The following is a 23,889-nucleotide window of genomic DNA, read 5'->3' as shown; positions in this document are numbered from 1 at the left end:
AATTTTTATAAGAAATAAAAAACTAGGACTCCTGGCCAATATGGAGGCGTAGGTGGATACACTCTGCCTCCTCGCACAACCTAAAGAAGGACAACAAATTTAAAAACAAAAAATAACCAGAACTGCCAGAAAATCAAACTATGGAAGTCTGACAACCAAGGAGTTAAAGAAGAAACATTCATCCAGACGAGTAGTAGGATTGGAGACGGGCAGCCAGGGTGGAGAGAACTTGTGCCTTACTTGAAAAAATAATGAAGGAGAAATTCCCCAATCTGGCAAAGGAAACAGACTTCCAGGAAGTCCAGGAATCTCAGAGAGTCACAAAGAAGTTGGGACTTCCTGAGGAAGCACACACCAAGGCACATAATAATTACATTACCCAAGATTAAAGATAAGGAAACAATCTTAAAAGCAGCAAGAGAAAAGGACACAGTTACCTACAAAAGAGTGCCCATAAGACTATCAGCTGATTTCTCAAAAGAAACCTTGTAGGGAAGAAGGGGCTGGAAAGAAGTATTCCGAATCATGAAAGGCAAGGACCTACATCCAAGATTGCTCTATCCAGCAAAGCTTTCATTTAGAATGGAAGGGAAGATAAAGTGCTTCCCAGACAAGGTCAAGTTAAAGGAGTTCATCATCCGCAAGCCCTTATTCTATGAAAGGTTAAAGGGACTTATCAAATAAAAAGAAGATGATCAAAAATATGAACATTAAAATGACAACAAACTCACAGTTATTAACAACCACACCTAAAACAGAAAAGCAAACTAAGCGAACAACTAGAACAGGAGCAGAACCATAGAGATGGAGATCACATGGAGGGTTGTCAAGAGGGGAGTGGGAGGGGGAGAGGGGGCGAAAGGTACAGAGAATAAGTAGCATAGATGATAGGTGGAAAATAGACGGGGGGAGGGTAAGAATAGTGTAGGAAATGTAGAAGCCAAAGAACTTATAAGTATGACCCATGGACATGAACTATAGGAGGGAATGTGGGAGGGAGGGGGTATGCAGGATGGAGTGGAGTGAAGGGGGGAAAATGGGACAACTGTAATAGCATAATCAATAAATATATTTTTTTAAAAAAACAAACAAACCAATTCTGACAGAGATATTGGAATTATAGACAAGGAATTAAAACAGCTATTATAACTGTATTCCATACATTCAAAAAGTAGAAACCTAGAAAACACTGTAAAAGACAAAAGACAAACCTTCTAGAGATAAAAACAGTATTTGAGATGTAAAATACACTAGATGGGCCCTGGCTGGGTGGGTTCAGTTGGTTGGAGCATCATGCCATACACCAAAGGATTGCAGGTTCCATCCCTGTTTATGAGATGCAACCAGTTGATGCTTCTCTCTCAACTGATGTATCCCTTTCTCCCCTCCCTCCCCCTTCCTCACTCTCTAAAATTAATGAAAGCATGTCCTTGGGTGAGGATTAATAATAAAAATAATTAAAAACCAATACACTAAAAGGATTAATGGCAGAGTCAACTGAAGAAACTAGCCCAAATGAAGCCCAAAAGAAAAAAAATAAAGGCTGTGAGACAACTTCAAGTGGCCTAATAAACATGTGATGGGAGTGCTCAAATATAAAAACAAGGAAGGGATATAAAGAAAACAAATTGAAGAAATAGTGACTAAAATTTTTCCAAATTTGATGAAACTTCTAAACCTACAGATCCAAGAAGCTCACAAATCTAAAGCACAAGAAACATGAAGAAAAATACACCAGGACACATCACAATTAAGTTACGCAAAACCAAGAATAAAGGGAAAATCTTAAAAGCATTCAAAGAAAATAGCATGTACATACACAAAGGAACAAAATAAGGACAGCAGATTTCTCAGTAGAAACGGTTCAAGTGACAAGACAGTATAATAACATCTCTAAAACACTCAAAGAAAAAACTAACAACACAGAACATTATACTCAGCAAAAATATCTCTCAAAAATGAAAGTACCAAAAAGAAAGTTTTCAGATGTACAAAAGCTAAAAAAATTCATCACCAGCAGTACTGTATTACAAAATAATGATAAAATTAAGTCCTTCAGGAAGAAGGAAAATGATACAAGATAAAATATGGATCTATACAAGAAATGAAAAGCACCAGAAATGCAAACCACATGGGTATACATATTAGGTTTTTTCCTTACTCTTTATATTTTTTTAAAAAATAGTTAACTGCTGAGCAATTTCCAGTATGGCAGCCTAGGTAAACACAGCTCACCTCCTCACACAACCACACCAAAATTACAACTAAACTATAGAACGACCATTGTTCAGAACCACCAGTAATCAAGATAAATGGGAGTCCTACAACTATGGAATTAAAGAAGAAATCACATCATGATTGGCAGGAGAGGCAGAGAGAGACATAGAATGGGCTGGTTCCACACCTATAGGTAGTGGACAAAAATCAGGAGGGAAATCTAAGTAGTGAGGGATCCCAGACCCACACCAGGGCCCCCAGACCAGGGTTCCAGTGCCATGAAGAGAAGCTGCCATAACTTCTGGCTCTAAAACCCAGTGGGGATTGAGGCTATGGAAGAAAGAAACTCTGGACTCCCTGGCAGTCCCTCTTAAAGGGCCTGCAGACTTACTCAGAGTCACTCCCTCTGAACTCCAGCACAAGGACAGCAGATTGAAAGGCACCAGAGGCATACCTGGAGGAATTGAAGTGTCTGGCATCAGGGCAAGAGCCAAAGGACACCTTTCTCCCAGACAGAACTGTAGGCAGAGACCACTGTTCCTTTTCTGAACCATACCCCTACAGAGCCAGCAGGTGGGGGCCATATATGAGACTCCATCGACCTGGCTCACACTGTTTGCCCCACTCTGGTGATTCCCTGAGGTCCTGCCCCACCCAACTTTTGGACCCACCCAAGCTGTTTCCAGTGGCTTTTCCATACAAACGGCTTGTCTTGGCCCATGCTTCTTATTTTCCTAAATTATCTCAAACAACCAGCATCTGGCATAAGCAAGCCCGAGCCCCATGCCTCTCGCTGAGTTGCCCCAGGCCTGGCACTAGCAGCAGCTTTGGTTCACAGCTTCCAAGCCCAGCATAAGTAGCAGCTACCTGCAGATCACTTTTTAGCTTATGTTGTGTGACCCCTGATGGAACACAGGCAGTGACTGACTTTGGACATGCCAACAGCAATCAAGCCCGAACAAGAGGAGGGTGTACACAACCAACACTGTGGGAGCACCTCAAATACCCAAATTGGGTAAAAGAGGAAGCTCTGCCTCTGGATGCTACAGGACACCTACTACGTTAGGCCACACTACTAAGCCTGGGAGAGGTAGCAGCTCTACCTAATACAGAGAAACAAACACAGGGAGACAGCCAAAATGAGAAGACAAAGAAACATGGCCCACATGATAAAACAGAACAAAACTGCAGAAAAAAAACTAAATAAAATGAAGGCAAACAAGCAACTAGATGCAGAGTTCAAAACAATGGCTATAAGGATGCTCAGTGAACTTAGTGAGAACTTCAAGAGCATTAAACTAGGCATGGAAACTATAAAAAAGAGCCAGTCAGAAATGAAAGATACACTGATTAAAATAAAGAACAATCCACAGGGAATCAACAGTAGAGTGGATGAAGCCTAGAATCAAATCAGCAATTTGGAATAGAAGAAAGCAAAAAAGACCAAATCAGAATAGCAAGAAAAAAAAAGAATCCAAAAAAATAAGGATAGTGTAAGCAGCCTCTGGACAATTTCAAGCATATCAACATTCACATCATAGGGATGCTGGAAGAAGTGAGAAAGAAAAAAAATGGAAACCCATTTGAAAAGATGACGAGAGAAAACTTCCCTAAATTGGTGAAGGAAATAGACATACAAGTCCAGAAAGTGCAAAAAGTCGCAAACAAGATGACTCCAAAGAGACCTACCCCAAGAAACCTCATAATTAAAATGCCAAAGGTTAAAGACAAAGAGAGAATATTAAAAACAGCAAAAGAAAAGCAGCTAGTTACCAAAAAGGGAGCCCCCATAAGACTGTCAGCTGATTTCTCAAAAGACACTTGCAGGCTAGAAGGGATTGGGAAGAAATATTCAAAGTCATGAAAAGCAAGGACCTACAATCAAGATTACTCTATTCAGCAAAGCTAACATTTAAAATTGAAGGACAGATAAAGAGCTTCCCAGACAAGAAAAAACTAAAAGAGTTCATCAACAAACCAGCATTATATGAAATGTTAAAGGGTCTCTTTAACATGAATAATGAAATGGCAACAAATACATATCAATCAACAACTGAATCTAAAAATAACAAAAAATAAAAAAAAACAAAATAAACAAACAGGTAGAAGAGAAACAGAATCATAGATACAGAGAACATTTTGATGGTTGCCAGATGGGAGATAGGTTGGGGGCATGGGCAAAAAAGAAAAAGTGAAGGGATTAAGAAGTACAAGTCAGTAGTTACAGAATTGTCATGGGGATGTAAAGTACAGCATAGGAAATGGACATGGACAACAGTGTGGGAATTGCCTGAGGGTGTGGGGAAGAGGCTGGGTGGAGGAGGAAAATGGGGGAAAAATTGGGCCAACCGTAATAGCATAATTAATAAAATAAAATTTTAAAAAATAGTTAACTGTTTAAACAAAAATAATACCAATATATTTTGAGATTTATGACAAATAAAAGTTATAATAAAAATACTGCAGGGCCAGGTAAGAAGTGGAAGTGATACTATTATAATGTTCTTTCCTTTTATTTTATTTTATTTTTTAAAATATATATTTATTGATTATGCTATTACGGTTGTCCCATTTTTCCCCCTTCACTCCCCTCCTCCCTGCACACCCCCTCCCTCCCACATTCCCCCACTTTAGTTCATGTCCATGGGTCATACATATAGGTTCTTTGGCTTCTACATTTCCTATACTATTCTTACCCTCCCCCTGTCTATTTTCCACCTACCATTTATGCTACTTATTCTCTGTACCTTTTCCCCCTCTCTCCCCATCCCACTCCCCTGTTGATAACCCTCTATGTGATCTCCATTTCTGTGGTTCTGTTCCTGTTCTAGTTGTTTGCTTAGTTTGCCTTTGTTTTTGTTTTAGGTGTGGTTGTTAATAACTGTGAGTTTGCTGTCATTTTACTGTTCATATTTTTTATCTTCTTTTTCTTAGATAAATCCCTTTAACCTTTCATAGAATAAGGGCTTGGTGATGATGAACTCCTTTAATTTGACCTTATCAGAGAAGCACTTTATCTGCCCTTCCATTCTGAATGAAAGCTTTGCTGGATAGAGCAATCTTGGATGTAGGTCCTTGCCTTTCATGACTCGGAATACTTCTTTCCAGCCCCATCTTGCCTGTAAGGTCTCTTTGGAGAAATCAGCCGACAGTCTTATGGGAACTCCTTTGTAAGTAACTGTGTCCTTTTCTCTTGCTGCTTCTAGGAATCTCTCCTTCTGATTAATCTTAGGCAATGTAATTATGATGTGCCTTGGTGTATGCTTCCTTGGGTCCAACTTCTTTGGGACTCTCTGAGCTTCCTGGACTTCCTGGAAGTCTATGTCCTTTGCCAGATTGGGGAAGTTCTCCATTATTTTTTCAAATAAAATTTCAACTTGTTCTTCTTCCTCTTCTCCTTCTGGTACCCCTATAATTTGGATGTTGGAATGTTTAAAGATGTCTTGGAGGTTCCTAAGCCTCTCCTCATTTTTTTGAATTATTGTTTCTTCATTCTTTTCTGGTTGGGTGTTTCTTTCTTCCTTCTGGTCCATACCATTGATTTGAGTCCCAATTTCCTTCCCATTGCTATCGGTTCCCTGTACATTTTCCTTTATTTCACTTAGCATGTCCTTCATTTTTTCATCTAATTCGCAACCAAATTCAACCAATTCTGTGAGCATCCTGATTACCACTGTTTTGAACTGCAGATCTGATAGGTTGGCTATCTCTTTGTCACTTAGTTGTATTTTTTCTGGAGCTTTGATCTGTTCTTTCCTTTGGGCCTTTTTTTTTTTTTTTTGACTTGGCACACCTGTTACATAAAGGGGCGGAGCTTCAGGGATTCACCTGGGCGGGGCAACCCACAGCGCTGCACTGTGATGTTGTATGTGGGCTCGGGAACCAAAAGGGAACAATGGTGCATGCTCAGCTCTCCTCCGGCTTTCAGTCACTTCCCCCACTACCCACAGGCAAAATGGGCCCTTCTGGTGCTGATTCCCAGGTGGGTGGGCCTGTGTATGTTCTGGGACCCTGTGGGTCTCTCCAACAAACTCTGCTGTGAGGCCGGGAGTTTCTCCTGTTGCCGCCTCAACCCCCAAGGGGTTTTCAATCACAGTACTTTGAGGTTTTATTTCCCACCCTGGAGCCCTGAGATCGTGTGGTCTGTTTCGCTCCCACTTGGGCCCTCCCGTTTTATGTGAGCAAATGTGGGACCACAGGGTCTGCCAGCCACTGTTTCACCACGAGTCCTCTCTGCCCAGCCGTGCATCTCTGCCCTTCCTACCCATCTGGATGAGTGTGTCTTCTTTATCTCCTTGGTTGTCGGACTTCCATACAGTTCAATTTTCTGTCAGTCCTGGTTGTTTTTTGTTTTTAAATTGTTGTTGTCCTTCTTCTGGTTGTGCAAGGAAGCACAGTGTGTCTACCTACACCTCCATCTTGGCCAGAAGCTCTGTAATGTTCTTAATATTATAAATGAAGGACATATCATTTACTGTGACAAGTTAAAAGTATGTACTATAACCTTAAAGCAAACTATAAAATAGCTAATAAGCCAGAAATGGAATAATAAAAACACCCAATTAATTAATCCAAAGTAGCGCAGGAAAAAAAAAGGGGAAGTCAATAAGAAGGAAATCCTCAGCAGAAATAGCCAGAAAGAAATGAAAAACAAAATAAAGGTCAAGAATGTCCTATATATGTAGCACTTTAAATCACTTTTTTCATGTAATACATAAAAAGGAGAATATATATTTTCAACTAATTGAGTAGTAAATTAACTTAATCCTGGTGTTGATAACTGTCAGAGGACTTGTTTCAACAAAATAAAGAAAGAATTTCACACTTTGAAGGCTAGCAAAAGCCTTTTTGCCATCATTATTACAGAAGGGTTAGAAATATTTCACGTGACATTGAATTTTTCAAAAAAGCCCACAAAAGCCACTTTACTTAGTAAGTAGGCTTAGGAAAAGTATCTTTTGTCTATATAATCAAAAAGGAAACATACAGTACTTAAAAAAAAAAAAAAAGGAAAATGTCACCTTTTAAATTATTTCCTTTTTTCATTGAACTCAGAAACTTATTAAAAACTACCTGAATATCATGAAGCTATATATACCACATTGTTGCTGTTTTACAGAAGTCACTTCCAGCCCTAATGATCCAGGAGAATCGCCGCTGAATAAAGTAGTCCCTATGTGACCTACTCTGGGCCATCCATCCACCAGATACTCCAGATATCATTCCTAATGTTGCACAAAGGCACTTCAAGAAGTCTGATGAGAGGTCCTCCTCCACAGCACTTCTCTGGGGATCGTTAGAGTACTAAATGGATAAACTGTTAACTCCTAACTGATGCAGGAGATTCAAAACAGCAATGAACACCAAATCAGCAGCAGATACAGGACACAAGGCCTCCCAAAAGACAGATGATGATGGTTCAAGGAAAACAGTAAGGGACCAGCAATTACCGTAACCAACAGGACACACCCCTCCTATCTTTATTCAAAGCTCTATTAATCAAAGTTACAAATCATCAGCTCAAGGCTTGTTTTAACTATAAGCTGAGCGTTCTTGCTCCTTACCCAACTATGCCTCCTGCACAGAATCTGAATTTAAATCATAAAGCTCCACTGTGTACACCATATCTAGTTTAGCAGATCTAGCTTAGCTATATACTCCCACAGGCCATGCTCTTCCTCACCTGCAGTATCATCCTCTTCAAACTGCTTGCTCTGTGTTCCACAAAGGCACAAGCTGACTTGTCTTCCAGTTCACTGCCAATACCGAACAAACCACACATGGTGCCAAGCACATACCATGTATGCATTAAGTATGTAATAAATGATTAAAAGGAATCTTGCCTAGCAGAGGAAACTCAAAATATTTATAGACAGAGAAACAGAAACTGGATTCTAAGTCCTCAAGTTACTAAAGAGTAAAGAGCTAAACATCCATAAGTTTTTTTCTGGAAACTAAGGGAAGGAGCAACAAGAATGGATGAAAGAACATACAGAGTGGGCAAAAGCACGTTTACAGCTCAGTACCCGAGTTTATTCTTACATTAATATTTATTAATTTATGTCCCATCTTGTATGTACCACATACAGAAAGATAACAGAGATACTCTAATATACCACCTTCAAACAGGAAAGGCCCTAGAATTTAAGGTATGCTCTAGCAGGTGAATGAATACACTCAATAAATTGTGTTACTTGAATGTACATCCTCAACCTCAGGCAATACTCACTAACCTGGGATCCCCAACAAATTGTACATTCCTTTGATGTACAGCCCTAATTTGAGTAATATCAGTCTTGACTTGAGATCTCAAAACTAAATAGTCATTAAAACTACACAGCAATTATTCATAAAGAGGGATGCAGAAAAACTGATGGGCCCTGGCTGTCAGCAATATTCTGTTATTATGATAGCAGGTAAGAATGAAAACTCTAAGTACAAGAATTTTCAAAAAGTAAACTATTATTAAATTTAACGAGATTTGATCTGATTTCAGTAAGTCCCTAATAAAAGATATCATAAAAGTACTTTAGAATAAAAGGTAAGAAAAATACTCTGAAAGGTACACTTGAAGCAAATCAAATGCATAACTGTACTCCCCCATGTATCACAGAACAAATCATTTATTTAAGTTGGTACACATCCTTCTGACCAAAGAGAATACATTTTGTTCTGTTTTTCTTTTAAATCCCGGTGAGTCAACAGCTTCTTTCTACCATAAAGGAAAACTCCAGTCTTTAGCATCATATGGCAAATGGCTGAATATTAAACAATGGAATCCCCCAAAAAGGTGTCAGAAGGAAAAACTGGTTTGGCCTAGTTCCTGATACCAATGACCTCACTGACAGTAAAGAGTTTGTCTTCACAGGGATAAAAAACTATATTCACTTAAAGAAATGACTTAAACTCACAGTAATGACTAATAATGGGAGTGGGGAAGGTAAAGGCTTCAGGGAAGCACAGACAGGCAGCAGGGTCAGAAACCCGAAGGCCCAGGGTCGGAAAAGGGAAGACCCAGGCAAATCAATTTCCACTCTTTCTGCTTCCATGTACAACTCCAAGGCGTGTTCCCATTGAGCAGCTCCCCTGCCTAAGCTGGGGATGCCAGGCCACAGTACCTGCTGAGTGCATTACTCACAATAGCCAAAAACCAGGAACAACCGCAACACCCACCAACTGGTGAATAGAGAGAAATAGCTGGATATCCATACTCTAGAAAACTGTTGAGCAATAATAAAGGAACAAGCTACCACACTTAACAAACAGTACAATGAACCTCAAAAAAAAAAACCACACATGATGCAAGGTGAAATGTTCAAAAAAGGCTAATTTAGCCCTGACAGCTGTGACTCAGTTGGATGGGCACCATCCTGCATATAGAAAGGTTGTGGGTTCGATTCCCAGTCAGGGCACATGCCTAGGTTGCAGGTTCGATCCTGGATGGGGCAACCAATCAATTTTTCTCTCTGACATAGATGTTTTTCTCCCTCTCTTTCTCCCTCTCGTCCCCTCTCTCTAAAAATAATAAATAAAACCTTTTATTTCAAAGACAAATTTATAAAGACAGGATTAGTGGTTGTCTGGAGCTCTGGATTAGAGCAAGTATTAATTGTAAATAAGTATGAGGATCTTGCTAAAGTGATGAAAGAGTTCTAACTCTGATTTAGAGTGATGGCTGCACCACTCAGTAAATTTGCTAAAAATCACTGAAATGTAAGCTTCAATGAATGAAATGTGAGTGAAATTCTTAACACATAAACTTTACCTCCATAAAGCTGTGTAAAAAACAAAAAAACAAAAAACCCTGTTGAAGACATTTCTAAATTTCTCGAAGGGCCCTGGCTGGTGTGGCTCGGTTGGTTGGGTGTCAGCCTGCAAGCAAAGTAAATTTCCTGAAGGCCTGTTCAGAGCAGCAGCAAGCCTCATCATAGCACTGCCCTGCATCCTGCCTCACTCTCCCTGTCCCTCACCTCCATCCTCCTGGGCTTGCAACTCCCAAAGTATTTCAGCACAGAGGTCAAGCACTAAGGTACTACTTACTCCTGTTTTTTGTTTTCTGTTGTTGATGTGCTAAGTTACTGGTCTGGATGAAAAATAACAAACACCTGGGCAAAACCAAAAAAGTTTAAAATCAAAGATACAACTTCTAGTTAACTTCCAGGTTGATGAACTGCTCACAGGAGTCATAGGGATTAATTCCCATAAAAATGATTATAAGGTAAACAGAAGAATGAAGAAATAAAGGGAAGGAGATGACAGCAGAGATCATTTCTATCAAGTTTTGACAACTAAAAAAATGGCTGGAGCAGTAATTCATTTAGTAAAGAGGAAAACCTTACAACCTAAGTGCATAGTAGGAAGGGTACCAAGTGTGAGGCAATCTGCCCCATAGAACTCTGAGAAGATCTTCATTTGGAAAGAAACTGACAGCAAGTTAAGTATTTTAAAGCTAAAATCAGGAAAACTGATTATTTAGTGATTAAATATCCCAGGTTCCCTGTCACTACCTTGTACAGTCTGGTGACTATCCCATATCATTCCATGCCCACAAGAACCAAGAGGTTTAGTCCCTAAAGAAACTGAAGGAGACAAAATTTTTTTTAAAAAACAGAAAAAGAAATGAAGGAGAAATGCTCCAGATGAGAGGACAGGAGGCAAAGAGGTGGGACACAAGATTGAAAAGCTAACATAATAGAATGTAGGTTCTCCAGGCTCCTTTTTCTGCCCTAAATTCCAGAACTCAAATGAACAAATGTAGAATCCCTAGGCAGGAAAGCCTCTGAGTATTCTTCTCAGAGAAACTGACCCCAAAGAAAAGGCCTACAGATTTTTTAAAGTGGGGTTCTCAATCTGCGATAATGTACTGATCCCACCTGTCCTCTCTACACTTAAGTACCATGCACCAAGAACCTCCTGTTCTTGTACACTGAGCCTCCAACTCATTTCTTGTGTCTTACTTTTAAATATGAGCAGTCATAAATCTCCAGGGATTTCAGAAAAATCTTCCGCATTAAACACAAAGACCAAAATAAACAGGATAAATGAAATATGGAAGAAATAGACAGAAAATGCAGGAGCACAAGAAAATCAAGCAAAAAAAAAAGTATAATATATATACTCAGAGAGATGAGACATATCCACAAAAGAATAGATGCAGTTAAAAAAATGAGTGTTGCTCTAAATTAAAAATGATAGTTAAAAATTCAAAAAAAATATTGAAATGTAAAGTCAGAAACAACTCATAATAGCAGAGCAAAGAGACAAAAAAAAATACATAACAGTAGAGGAAAATATAGAAAACAATCAAAAAGTGACTAACAGGACTTCCAGAAAGAGAAAGCAAAGAAGATGGAGGAGAGGACAAAAAAAAATCTCTCAGAAAAAAAGGGCATCTCCAGATGTTAAAAATATTAACCAAGAACTTAAGAGCAGTGAATAACAAGAGACACTCATAAACTCTAATACCAAGAATAAAGAGAATATCCTAAAAGCTTGCCAAAAGAAGTTTAAAACAGGTCACACTCAAACAACAGAGCAATGTATTCAAAATTCCAAAGGAAAAATATATTCAACCTAGAATGCTGTCCACCACATATAGCTAACATGCAAACCTCACATAAAGGAATAATAAAGATATTTTCAGCCATCCAAAGACATAAAACCTTTACAGCTCTTGCATCTTTCTTATAAGGCTACTGGAGCATGTGCTGCAGGAAGATAAGATAGCAAACCAAAAAAGAAGACTGTGGTATCCAGGAAACAGAGATGCTCCAGGTCAACAGCGATATACCAGGTCTAGGGGGCAACCATACCTGGCCAGCTGTGAGATACCTCTAGGGAGAAAATAAAATAGAATCAGTAAGTTATCTGAAACACTAAAACATCTGACATATTTAAGCATTTGGAAAAATTGTTGAAAAAAGCTTAACTTTGACAGGCATTTGGTGTAATTTTAGGGCACTTGAGAGGAACATAACAACAGAAGCACAGAAAACAAGGCTAATGAAAAAGTAAGGCAACACGAGGGAGAAGGAATGTTTAAAAAAGGAAGTGTAATTATATTAGACTGTTTGGCTCAGGTATTTACATAGTCATGATAACACAAACAATTATCATTTTAATCCAAAATTATGATAGACTTATTTAAGGGAGAAGGAGAGTATAAGAGCTAAATCTTCAGCTAACCATAGAACTACACTCATAACTATACTGTTAAAAGAAGTCAGTAAGTATATAAAATTGATAAGTCAAGAAATAGCCACATAAGCACATAAGTTAGAAATATGGCAGTAAATTTCAGATATAGCACCTAAAAGCACTGAAAACAGATTCCTCTTGGGAATAGGGTAACTACTCCAGGTTTTGACAGGAGAATTTGAGTATCACTAGATTGTAACTATATGTATTCATAAGTTTGGTAAGTTTTCTAAGGCCCTGCTTATAATAAAAATTAAGTTTTTAACTCATAACATAAAAGTGGGTTTTTTTCTTTTAACTATTTGAATTTAATCGAATAATTTGTCAATATTTGGCCATACTTGAGATAGTTACAATGCTCCAGAGGTCAAATGCAAATCAAGCATAAAGCTGTGAGCAGCATGTGCTCAGCCCCTACTTCTCCAGGCTGGGAGAACAACTGCTTGGGTGGACAGTGGTCCCCAATTCTCCAGCTTGCCAATGCAACAAACTACCCAAGAGCCCACTAACAGCCCTGGAAGAATCAATCCTGCCAGTTCAGTACTTTTCCAAGTGCGGTGTGGGGACTGGTACACAGGATGATTTCAGAAATTGAGAATAAATGTGTAAAAACTTTTATAACTATCTGACAGGGTAATATTATGTCCTTTGATTCTAATTTTAAAAAAGATTGAAACTGGTATTTTGTATATCTTTTTCGTTCCACTTTTTAGTTATTTGCACTGTGTATTACAGCACAGAGAAGACCTGCGGAGGCTGAAACACCCATTGAAGTTGGAGCCTGTTACACATGAGGTGTCTGCTGTGCCTGAGTACAAGTGTGCTACACTGGGGGGTCTGGGGAACCAGAAACATTACAGGATGTAAGTTATGTTACATATGTGGCATTTTTCATCCAGTCCATCCCCCTGCTTCCTTCACCACACAGAACAGGGCCCAGCTCATGTAACAGCACAATTGAGTACTATCAGTGGTTAATCATTTTGCATCTTGTCTCCCCAACTTAGTTCTAAGTTTCTCATGATGTACAGATGCCAGAGTGTCAAGAATCCCAATTTTAAAAACCTAGTAAGTCCTAAAACTTATCATTGTCCTTCTTTTTAAATTCTTATAGCAGAAAGTGCCTCCAAACTTGGTGCCTCCTAACATATCACTTCTCTTCTGAATAATGCCAGCAGACTTTTATTACTGAACTAGCTTTATAACAGAGTATCATATTCTGTCTGGTGAACAGTCATAAAACATTGTAAAACCTAAGATCATATGGCTGCTGCACTGGTTACTGGTAATATAAGATCATCCTGCCTTCTCCATTCCTTTCTAGCCAGCCCTTCATATCTCTGAAAAATTTATCCTGATTCAATTCTTGCATTACCATGTTAGGAAAAAAAAAAAAACTGTCAACCAATCATCTAAAAATTAAACTAGTATTTTGCAAACTCTATCCCCTGAAAATCAAGTAATTGGTTCCAAATTAAATAGTAATTTACATCTTACAAAATCAAGTAACTGGTCCCAAATTAAATAGTAAATATATCTTAACATCTTTAGCACTGGCAATTTCAACCAGTATTATAAGAAACCCATTTGAATTCATGAAAAATCTGTTTATAGTAAACATTCAAAGCAATTACTTCCAAGTACTTTATAGGATGACCTATGTATGATCCACTAACTTATCTACTATGTATCTACTTATAAGAGAAACAAAGTTTACAAAAGGAAGTTAGTAACCTAAAACTGTTTCAATCATTAAAATTGTCACAAATGCTCAGGAAGTAGTATTTGATTTGAGAATTTCCTACAAAGTCTTTCACTCTAATACAGTCAACTGTCAAGCAGTCTGCACTTTCATACACTTCACTTCAATGCCCATAACAGACCTGTACACAAGAGGGGGAGCAGGCCTTCCAGTGTATCTATCACATATCAGTACCTGGACCACCTACATCTGAAGGCATCATACCTGTATAATTATTTCAATATTCTACTGCCACCTGCTGATATTTTTAAATGACTGGAATACAGAAAAATGAAAGCACTGATACTAATGATAAGAAGCACAGCCATCACAAACTTAGTGCAACTGAGATATGGAAAACATCTGATGCTCTAAGACTAGGCAATTCCTTGGCTCAAGCAATTGTTCACAACCAGGCGACCAAGTATTTACTAATAAAGCAAAGAAAACAAAAGACCACATATGAAATTGACGTGGCAAAGCATCCATCTCTAAGTTAAAATCTACTTAACTTATAATAGTTTTAGTTCCCTGGGAATGAAATTCTTTACATGATTATTCCTTGGCTTAGCACACCTGTACAGGGATGCATTATTTCCAAAGTAGGATGTATTATTTCAAAAATATCTTTGCTCTTCCAAAATCAGTCCACAAAAATCTACAAATACACTGCGGTAGAAGTTCCCCTAGATAATAATTTTGGATTGTGTCAGCAGGTAGAAATATACATATATCCAGTTCTCGTTATGGAAAAATGACAAAATACAAGTTTACAGCTCTGCAAATGAACATTTATTTATCATGAAGTTTCAAGCAATAAGAATTAAAAACCCACCATCAGCAGGGCTTCACCTGGTGGTTAGATGTTCCTGATTTAGTTTAGTTCCAAAACAGTTTTTTGGAAGTTTGGGGTTGATATTTCTTAAAAGCTACACAGCAACACGTGTTCAGCAGGACTGGCTTCCTCCCTGGTTACCTAGGTCCAGAAATCTTCCAGCATGAAGGACCTCTGTTTCAGAACAAGTATGTACATGTCACTCAGCGCAGATCAACCTCCTCCTAATGAAAACATCTACTTCTACAAAATTTGCTTTGCCCCACTGGGAAAAACATCTCCAGTTGAGATGTTTTTCCCAGGGATGCTACACTTACAAGATAACATTTAAACCCTTCACAATAGCTGAAGTGCTTGTTTGAAAACATTAGACAAACAATTTTAAAAGCTACACAATTTATAGAGCACTTTTTTGGTGAGCAATGGAAAGTGCTTTTAGCACTTTCACAAATCCCAACACTCCTTCTAATCCAGTAGGCAAGGAGCACACCCATTTAAAGGGGCACACCAAAGCCTGTAAAGAATGAGTGAATTCCCCACATTCAATGGAACCCAAGAATCCACCCCAACACTCTTGCTTTTCACCACCACTGCTACCACCCTTCACCTGCTCTCTGCTGGACTGCTACCCTAGGATCACCAACTTTCCTGTTTCTTCCCAAAACATCATCCAATCAAATCTCCTACTCCCAGGGAGCCCCAACCCCAGCAAACTTTCAATGGCTCCTCAATGCTCAAAGAATGATTTCTGCCCTCAAATTGTGCGCAAATAACCTCTCTCCGAGATGCCCTATGCTCCCCTAAACCTCCTGCCATTCCCAAAGGTCACCCTCAGCCCTTCTGCCACACAGTGTCAGGCAGCGTCAAGATGCTCAGTCTCTACTGGGACTAAGCTCTGACTCCAGACACTACACCTACTGAGTTCTAAACTCCCAAACTTCTTCTCTCACTCTCTACAGAACCTTTCCAGATGCAGGACTTCCTTCTCCAGGTCAAGACATTTTGAAACACCAGCCACTGAATGCTCACAAAATAAAAAATAACAGTAGTTACCCCAAGAAAAAAAGTCAAATTATTAAAAATAATAAAATCCAATGTACATAAAGGAATTATAATTTATTATCTCTGGCTTTTATTTCTCAAGTTATCACCTTCCCCCTTTGATGAAAGTAATTAAAATTCACTACATTTACTCAGCATGCACAAGATCACCCTATAGACGCTTTTATAAATATGTGGTATTATGAACCTTGTAAACAGAAATTCACAATTTTAAGTTTTAATTTATATGAATGTTCTATGAGCCCTCAAAAACCTAAGACAAAAATAAATTTCCCTAAATAGAATATATCCTGTGTTTCAACTCCTTTTTAAATATAACTATATGTTCAACTATACCCAGACTATTTACTATTTTTTTCAGAGATAAATCATAAACTATCAAACTATTATCCAAAAAAAGTCATTTTCACAAACATATCAAAACTCAAAAAACTCCCTCTTCCTATTAATTCACTTCACATATATTCTCAAAATAAGCAACCACTATCTCTATAAAATTAAAATTTCATAGACGAAAACAAAATATTGGGATTATGGGTTGTTTAGCTTACAGGTGTTTTACCTGAAATTGCTTTAAGAAAAAAAAATTCTTTATAAATAATTAGTCACAAATACTTTCCAAACTCTGCCACTATTCACACTGATGATGTTTATAGCAATAAACACATGCTAGAGTGTTAATAATCTAATCCCAAAACCACCTCTGTAAATCATTCCAATGAAAGTCCTAAATAAACTTCTACGCATAGTAGGTGGTTCTAGAAATGACACATTTGAAGGGAGGAAGAGATGTTAACTGTTTCTGCTATCTCCACCACTTAAGCTTCCCAGTTCACACACAATAAAGAACTTCTTGTGACAGTAAGAAAACATATATGAAGCAATCAGAAAAAAGTTAACACTGAATATTTGATGCTAAGGAATTAATTTTTGTTGGTGTGAGAATAGCATAGTGATTATCTAATAAAATAGGTGCCAGAAAAGATACATACTTAAGTGTTTATGGGTGAAAAGGTTAAGATAATGGAGGGGAGGAAGACACAGATACCAGATTGGTCATGTGCTGGTAATGGTTAAACTTAAGTGAGTAATCTGTTCTCTCCTTTTATATGTTGAAATTTTCCAAAATAACAAAATAGAACTGCTGATGAATAAAATCTCAGGCACTATTTTGTTCATGATTGTATGCCACTGTTGCATAGATTTCTTAATTCCATCAGTCTGCATAATTTGAGAATTTCTCCTCATCTGTACAAACTGTTGTAGTCAGAGACCTGTGTCACTGTCAGGGTCCCAAATACTTCCCAAATGCAATGCTCAGCAAATCTATTTCAAAAGCTGGGGTGGGGGGAAAGGGGATAGAACCGAAGAGGAAATGAGAAGCGGTAAGAACTTAACAATGAACCTGCTACCATAAAGTACTCTCACCTCTTAAAACCAATTAATACACATTAGGGCTTCATTCTCTCTTTTTCTTACAGTTTAAGAACAGACTGTTGGTTTCTGGTTTATTTCACTGCCCTTCACATCCATGCTGACCCCAGAAGACACAAACAATCTACCCACTGTGTAACCAGGTCAAAAACAAGCTTTGGCTAACTCACTTGGAAGAGTATACTCACCACTTAAATTTGGCCAGAAAAACTGGGTTAGAAAAAACTGCTGCTTAAACAAACACCAGGGCTAGGGAGAATGTCTTCAAGCCAGTTACCAGGCCACTCTGTGAGTTGCAACACAATCTTTTCCAAAAATTTTCCAAAGGCTTCCAAATACAGTTGAGCCCAGCAGGCTGATTTAACAGACTTTTTTAAATTAAAAAATCTGACCTCGACAGTTAAACAACAAAACACAAGCTAATTTACTTGGGATCACCTACAACTTCAGACCACAGACCAGTATACAGCCCACGCCAGGGGAAGCTGGGGCTGGGGGAGAGGCATTCCAAGTGATAGATAAACCTTTCTCATAAAGCAGAAGAGAGACAACAGGATCCACACTTAACTAGGCCTAAGAAAATGTCTACAGTCAGCTTCCAATTCCCCGCCCTCCATTTTTAATGAAACAATGACAATTCTTCACAGTGAACCACAAAGCTGTGCTTCATAAGGTATTTTTTTCTATCCCGACCTTGTACCCACTCTTAACAGCCAGGAAACCACCCCCAGTGCAGATAACTTTTAGAAAATGTTTGGTAGTAAAAAACAAATCATGACGTGGAAAATTTAACATTGTGTTTCAAATATTCAAGGCCTGCATCTCCATTACCTACAGCTCTTTCATAACCTCTAGAACGTACACGAGATTGAATGTGCACTAGATTAAATGAACAGCACTGTTAGTCATATCAGGTGTCAGCTACTCAGGGTAGACTCATAGTCTCCAGATTTGTTAGTTCCATTTGGGGCTGGGTGGGGGGCGGGTGGAATGTTAGGAAAAGGGAGAAAGGCCTGAGGAGCTGTGAAAGCTAGGCATCCTCTTTACTGCTCATTCTCCCTTGGTTCTGTTTCAATTACACACCTGTCAAACAGGTTATTCCTGGAATTCAGATTTTATAATCCTTACACTGCAATTCTTCCTGCTCCTGTTGACCAAACACACACCCTCCCTTCTTTCCCAAAATATGTATCCATCAGTAGAATGTATGATAGAGTTATAAAGTGTCACAAACTCTGCACCTTGAGCTCTTGGCAAGCATTCAGAAGAGGAAACGACGACAATTTTCAAGAAGGACAAGGCGGGGTTAGGATGGCCACAGACAAAGCCTGCTTATTCTCAATTTTAATTCACACACAGACATTAAGATGGCCAGATTTGGAAAGGAAAAAAATGAAGGATGTCTCATAAAAAAAAAAATGTCTTCCCATTTTATTATAGTGAATGCCTAAGAGTGTAGCTTATTTCCTTATCTCTAAACCAAGAAATGAGGTCTTTTAAGGCCAGTCTGAATATAAACTCTGTTTAAAAACAGAGGGCCTGCGAGGAGAAGTCCCTTTTCCAACTTCAGCTAAGTGTCGTGGCCTGCGGTCAGCAGCGTGTTTACTACCAGACTTGTCTCCAACAAGAAGTTTCAACATGCCACGGGAAACAAAGAAGGTAAGGTGCCTCACACCGACCTTATAGACTTGTCCGTAGGTGCCATTTCCAACCACTTCCACCAGCTCAAAAATACCAGCAGGGTCCTAGACAAGAAGGAGAGAAGGATTATCTTCTGAAAGCAGTACACAATTAATCAATAAAGAGGGGCAGCTGGAGAGAAAGGGCGGGTTCCATCGGCACGCCTGCCCAAAACCGAGGGCCGGGTGCGGTCGCGGGGGGCGGCGGCGTCGGACAGCCCCCCAGCCCCGCACACGCGGACACAGACAAAAGGGCCGCCGCACTCGCGGCGGCGCGCGAGCGCCCAGGGCGCGGCCCCCGCTCCCCACGCACCCCCGGCCGGCCGTGGCGGCCACTCACCCGCAGGGAGGAGAGGTCGATGTCCACCAGACTTTTTGCAGGGGAGTCGTTCGCCATTTTCCCTTTTTGCCACCCAAAGTGAGTGTCAGGATGAAGACAGCGAAGGCTGGGTGATCTGGTCACAGGCCAGGCGGCTGCGGGCGGAGCGTTCGCGGGGCGGCAGCGGCGCTCACACCATGGCGGCCCGCAGCAGCCCCCGCGTCGCCAGGCCTCAGCCCCGCGCCCGCGCCTGCTCACCGGCCGGGAGTTGGGGGTGCCGCGCCGCCGACAGTGGAGCGAGTGCGCGCGAGGCCGCGAGACAAAGCTCCCCAGGCGGTGGGGGCGGAGCAGGGAGGAGGGCGGAGGAGAAGGGTGGCGCGGGAGGAGGGGACACGGAACACGAAAAACATATTCCGCGGAGAGAGAAAACAGCTCCCCCTTTCCTGCTCCGACAGGAAGGACGGGCGGAAACGCACTCACACCGTAGCCCCGCCTGCAGGGCTCGGGGCAGCCGGCCGCGTGGTGTGACTGTACAGCAATCAGGGATGCGCCGAACAATGGCCGCCGGCGCTCCGCACCCCGCCCTCCCGAGGAGTTGGAAACGCCGAACAGCCTGGGTCGCCCCGCTGTTAAGCTGAGTGCAAAAGGACGCCCTCGCCTCGCACTAACAAGCAAGGACCCAAAGGCCAAGAAGCAGCGGACCCTTACCCAGGTCAGGAAGAGGCTGTGTGCTGCTGGACCTCTACTGAGGGGACGCGAAAGGGGTGTGCCCAAGCGGAGGCGGGTCCTCTATCCGCACCCTCCCCTTATCCCCAACCCCTCCCGCACCACCAAGTTCTCTACCCTCAAGACCCTCGTTTCTCATTTCCCTTCATGGTTTTCTTGTCCTTTCTCTTCTCCAGGCCAAACTTCTCACCCGGTTGTAGTTGGTGGATTCGCTGAGCATCCCTTGGCTGCGAGGTCCCAAAATTTTAGGTGAAAACAGTTTCCAAAATAACTCCTCTAATTGCCTTGTGCTGGGTTACCTCAGGTGACTAGTAAAAAACGTGGGGTCATCAGTACTGACCCAAGTTCTGTGCCTACAGATCATTAAGCCTCAATAAACAGGCGTCTTCCAGCAACTTAAATTGTCAGTGGTTAGACAATTCAATCCTATTAACCAATAATTTTTTTTTCCCCTATACAGGACTTTTGTAGGCCAGGAGTGATGCTATATAATTTTAATCCTAATGACCAATAATTTTTACTGGATGAAAACTTTCGATGGCTCCCAATTACCTCACAACAGGTTCCAAACCTAAATGCAGGGAATCACCAGGAGGGATTGTAAAAGCACTGATTGCTGACCCCACCTCCAGTTTCCTATTCAGCAGATCTAGGTAGGATAGGCCTAAGAATTTGCATTTCTATCAGGTCCTCAGAGGATGCTAACATCGCTGTTACTGGGATCAAACTTTGAGAGAGGAGCTTCACAGGATGTAAACCCAAGACCCTTCATAATTAGGCTTCACAAACGTCACCATCATCATCATCTACCAATTGTTGCTTTGCATACAGTACTTCTGTAGGCCAGGAGTGATACTATCCTTATTTTAGAGATGAGGAAACCAGAGTGCTGAGAGAAAATGGATGTGCCTAAATTCCTTAAAAGCACAGCCTGGACAAGGAGCAGCTCAGTCTATTCCCAAAATAAAAGTCTCCAATTCAGCCAAGTTAGTCTTTTGCCTACAATATGGTTGGCAGTCTCCTGCCTCCCAACAATTTGGTTTCCAAGATTTTCAACTATGAGAATCCCTTGTAAGGGTAAAATACATTCAAAGACTCCTGGAATCCATTGGCTAGGAAAATTATAATAACAAGAATGGTACTGTGAATTTAATAGTGGTTTAAATGATTTGTTTCTTAATCCACCAACAGCAATGGCATTATCTGAGTGTAAATTAAATACTTTACTTAGAGAGCTAGACTAATGAACATGTGAACTTTCAGACCATATTACTAGTGATAGTATTTTAGTAGTGTTTATTATTCTTGATAGGCAATGTTTATTGGGTCCAGACAGTGTACTATTTCATTTTTCTTTACATTAACCCCAAATAGTAGGTGCTCTTATTTTTCCCACTTTCCACATTAGGAAACCAAAACATGTTAAGAAGTTAGAGTCTAAAGAAGTTACGTGACTTGCTTAGTGTGGGTAGCTGAAACTGATGCATAAGCTCCAGCCTCCACCTCACACCCAGGATCACAGCCTCAACTCTAAACTCATTCTAAACTCATGCATTAAGGCCTGCTTCAGACCATTCCTGTCTTCTCTGCCTACCCAAATTCTCTCAATTACCTCAAGCTTAACTCAGAAATCATTTCTTTCTTCTATAAGCTTTCTCTAACTCTGTCTCTTATGCTGCTATTTCCTGTATCATCATGGTGATAATTATTTGCCACTTTCAATTCATTACCTTTCAGTGCAAGGCACTGGCTTAGCAGTTTTCCATGATATAAGGAAGATTAAGACATCCTACCCTCAGGGTTTACAATCCCACAATGGGTGTAAGATAATTTCATAAATAGCTACAGCTAATGGCTGAACATGATAAATTCTGGCTACACAAAATGAAGCCCAATGCAAAGTATTCTGGGTTTGGGAAAAAATGAACTGGATTTGAACCTAGTTCTATTACCATTTGTGCAACCTTGCACATGTTGCTTAACCTAAGAGCCTTTGCATCCTCTTCTGTACACTAGATGCAGACTGGAAGTAGGAAGGACAGTTAAGAGGCCATCTACAGAGCCCTGACCCGTGTGGCTCAGTTGGTTGGGCATCGTCCTGCAAAGTGAAAGGTCACCAGTGTGATTCCCAGTCAGGGCACATACCTGGGTTGCAGTATCATTCCCATTCAGAGCACATACGAGAGGCAATTGATGTTTCTCTGGCACATTGATATTTCTGTCCCTCCCTTCCCCTCTCTCTAAAAGTAAATAAAATCTTTTTTAAAAAAAGGTCATCTCAAGAGCACAGGCAGAATAATCAGACCTGGTAACAGGAGATATAAGAGTTCTTGGGCCCGTAGACTCCCTTAAGACTTGGCTTAAGGCTTGGCTTCTGTGTTTAGGAGGCTTGTTCACATTTGGAAGGATGCTGTCATGAACAGAGGAAAGGATGAGAGTTGCTGAGTGGTGATGGAAAAGGAAAGATTGATTTTGGACTCTGCAAATTTAGTTAACTTTTCACACAGAGGCAGTGTACCCCACCCCAGCATGCCACTCTGCTCGAGTTCTCAGAGTATGTTCTTAATCAGAAGGCATACATTAGCTAGGTTGCCATGCAAAATACTACAGACTAGGTGGCTTAAATAACAGCAATTTATTTTCTCACAGTTCTGGAGGCTGGAAGTCCAAGATCAAGGTTCCACTTGATTTGGTTTCCAGTGAGAGATCTCTTCCTAACTTACAGATGGCCACCTTCTTGCTGTGTCCTCACATGAGCTATCCTGAGTGCTACTACACAGAAAAAAATTCTCTCTATTGGACCAGGGCCCCACCCTTATAACCTTATGAATTTAAATTTAGTCATTTCCTTACAGGCCACAGTTCCAAACACAGCCAAACTGAGGTTTAAGGTTTCAACATATAGGGGGACACAAACATTTAGTCCATAACAAGCTATGTGCAATACATGATTCCAGGAAGTAGACTTCAGTCATGGTCCTTGTCCTCAAGTATCTGAGAACACAAAATAAAACCACCCAAAAATATATTCAAGATAATAATTTGGAAAATAAATACTAATTTGGCATTTTAGGCTGGCAGAAAAAATAACTTACTTCAACAAAGAATGAGAAGCTGAAAGAATGAAGACACTGGCCACCCTGGGCCAGAGCACTCAATTCAGAGAACCCTGAGAGAGAAAGCTAGATGGTTTTAGAAGGACCAGAAGATAAAACTGAGGCATGGTTAATGTGGGGGTTAAAAACCAAACCCAGGTTGTCAATCAAGTCAACCAAGAAACAACCTAGCCTCAGTTCTCGAGAGCTCTGATGGCAGGTGAGAGCTCTGATGGCAGGTGAGAGCTCAGCAGGCCAAGGGACGTAAATATGCCTCTTTCCAGGGTAAATCAGCTCATACCCAGTCAAAGAAACTCCGGGAGGAGTGAGTTATGCAGGAGGTCAAAATGGACAAGATTACTTTACATATGTCCTAATTTTTTTTATTGTTAAAATATTTATGGAACTTGATTTTCAACCTCAGAATAGGCCAGGACAAGCAGGGCAACAGAGCTATGAAACTGAGCCTGAATATATCTTAAGGGCACAGGGTCATAGAGGATTTAGGTTAACTGGAAATAAATGATGGAAGTAGTGGTGAGCAAGGGAAATTAGATCAAGCAGAGGAAACAATGGTGGGATAT

The 23,889-nt window shown here is 40.3% G+C and overlaps 1 protein-coding gene across 43 annotated transcripts in view; it reads right to left on the bottom strand.

Moving 5' to 3' along the window:
* Positions 1-19,966, bottom strand: part of MAP4K4 (mitogen-activated protein kinase kinase kinase kinase 4) — a 192,414-nt gene extending 172,448 nt beyond the window's left edge. For all 43 annotated transcript variants that reach the window (XM_053923629.1, XM_053923631.1, XM_053923641.1 and 40 more), the window contains exons 1-2: positions 19,506-19,966; positions 19,166-19,231 (exon numbers count right to left, since the gene is read on the bottom strand). In XM_053923629.1, coding sequence (XP_053779604.1) covers positions 19,166-19,231; positions 19,506-19,562 — 123 coding nt within the window. In that variant the 5' untranslated portion in view covers positions 19,563-19,966. The remainder of the gene's footprint in view (positions 1-19,165; positions 19,232-19,505) is intronic.
* Positions 19,967-23,889: the final 3,923 nt, after the last annotated feature.

Source organism: Desmodus rotundus, chromosome 5, assembly GCF_022682495.2.
Source record: "Desmodus rotundus isolate HL8 chromosome 5, HLdesRot8A.1, whole genome shotgun sequence".
Lineage (NCBI taxonomy): Eukaryota > Metazoa > Chordata > Mammalia > Chiroptera > Phyllostomidae > Desmodus > Desmodus rotundus.
The sequence above is the reverse complement of the archived record's forward strand: the minus strand, read 5'-3'. Positions and strand labels throughout refer to the sequence as shown.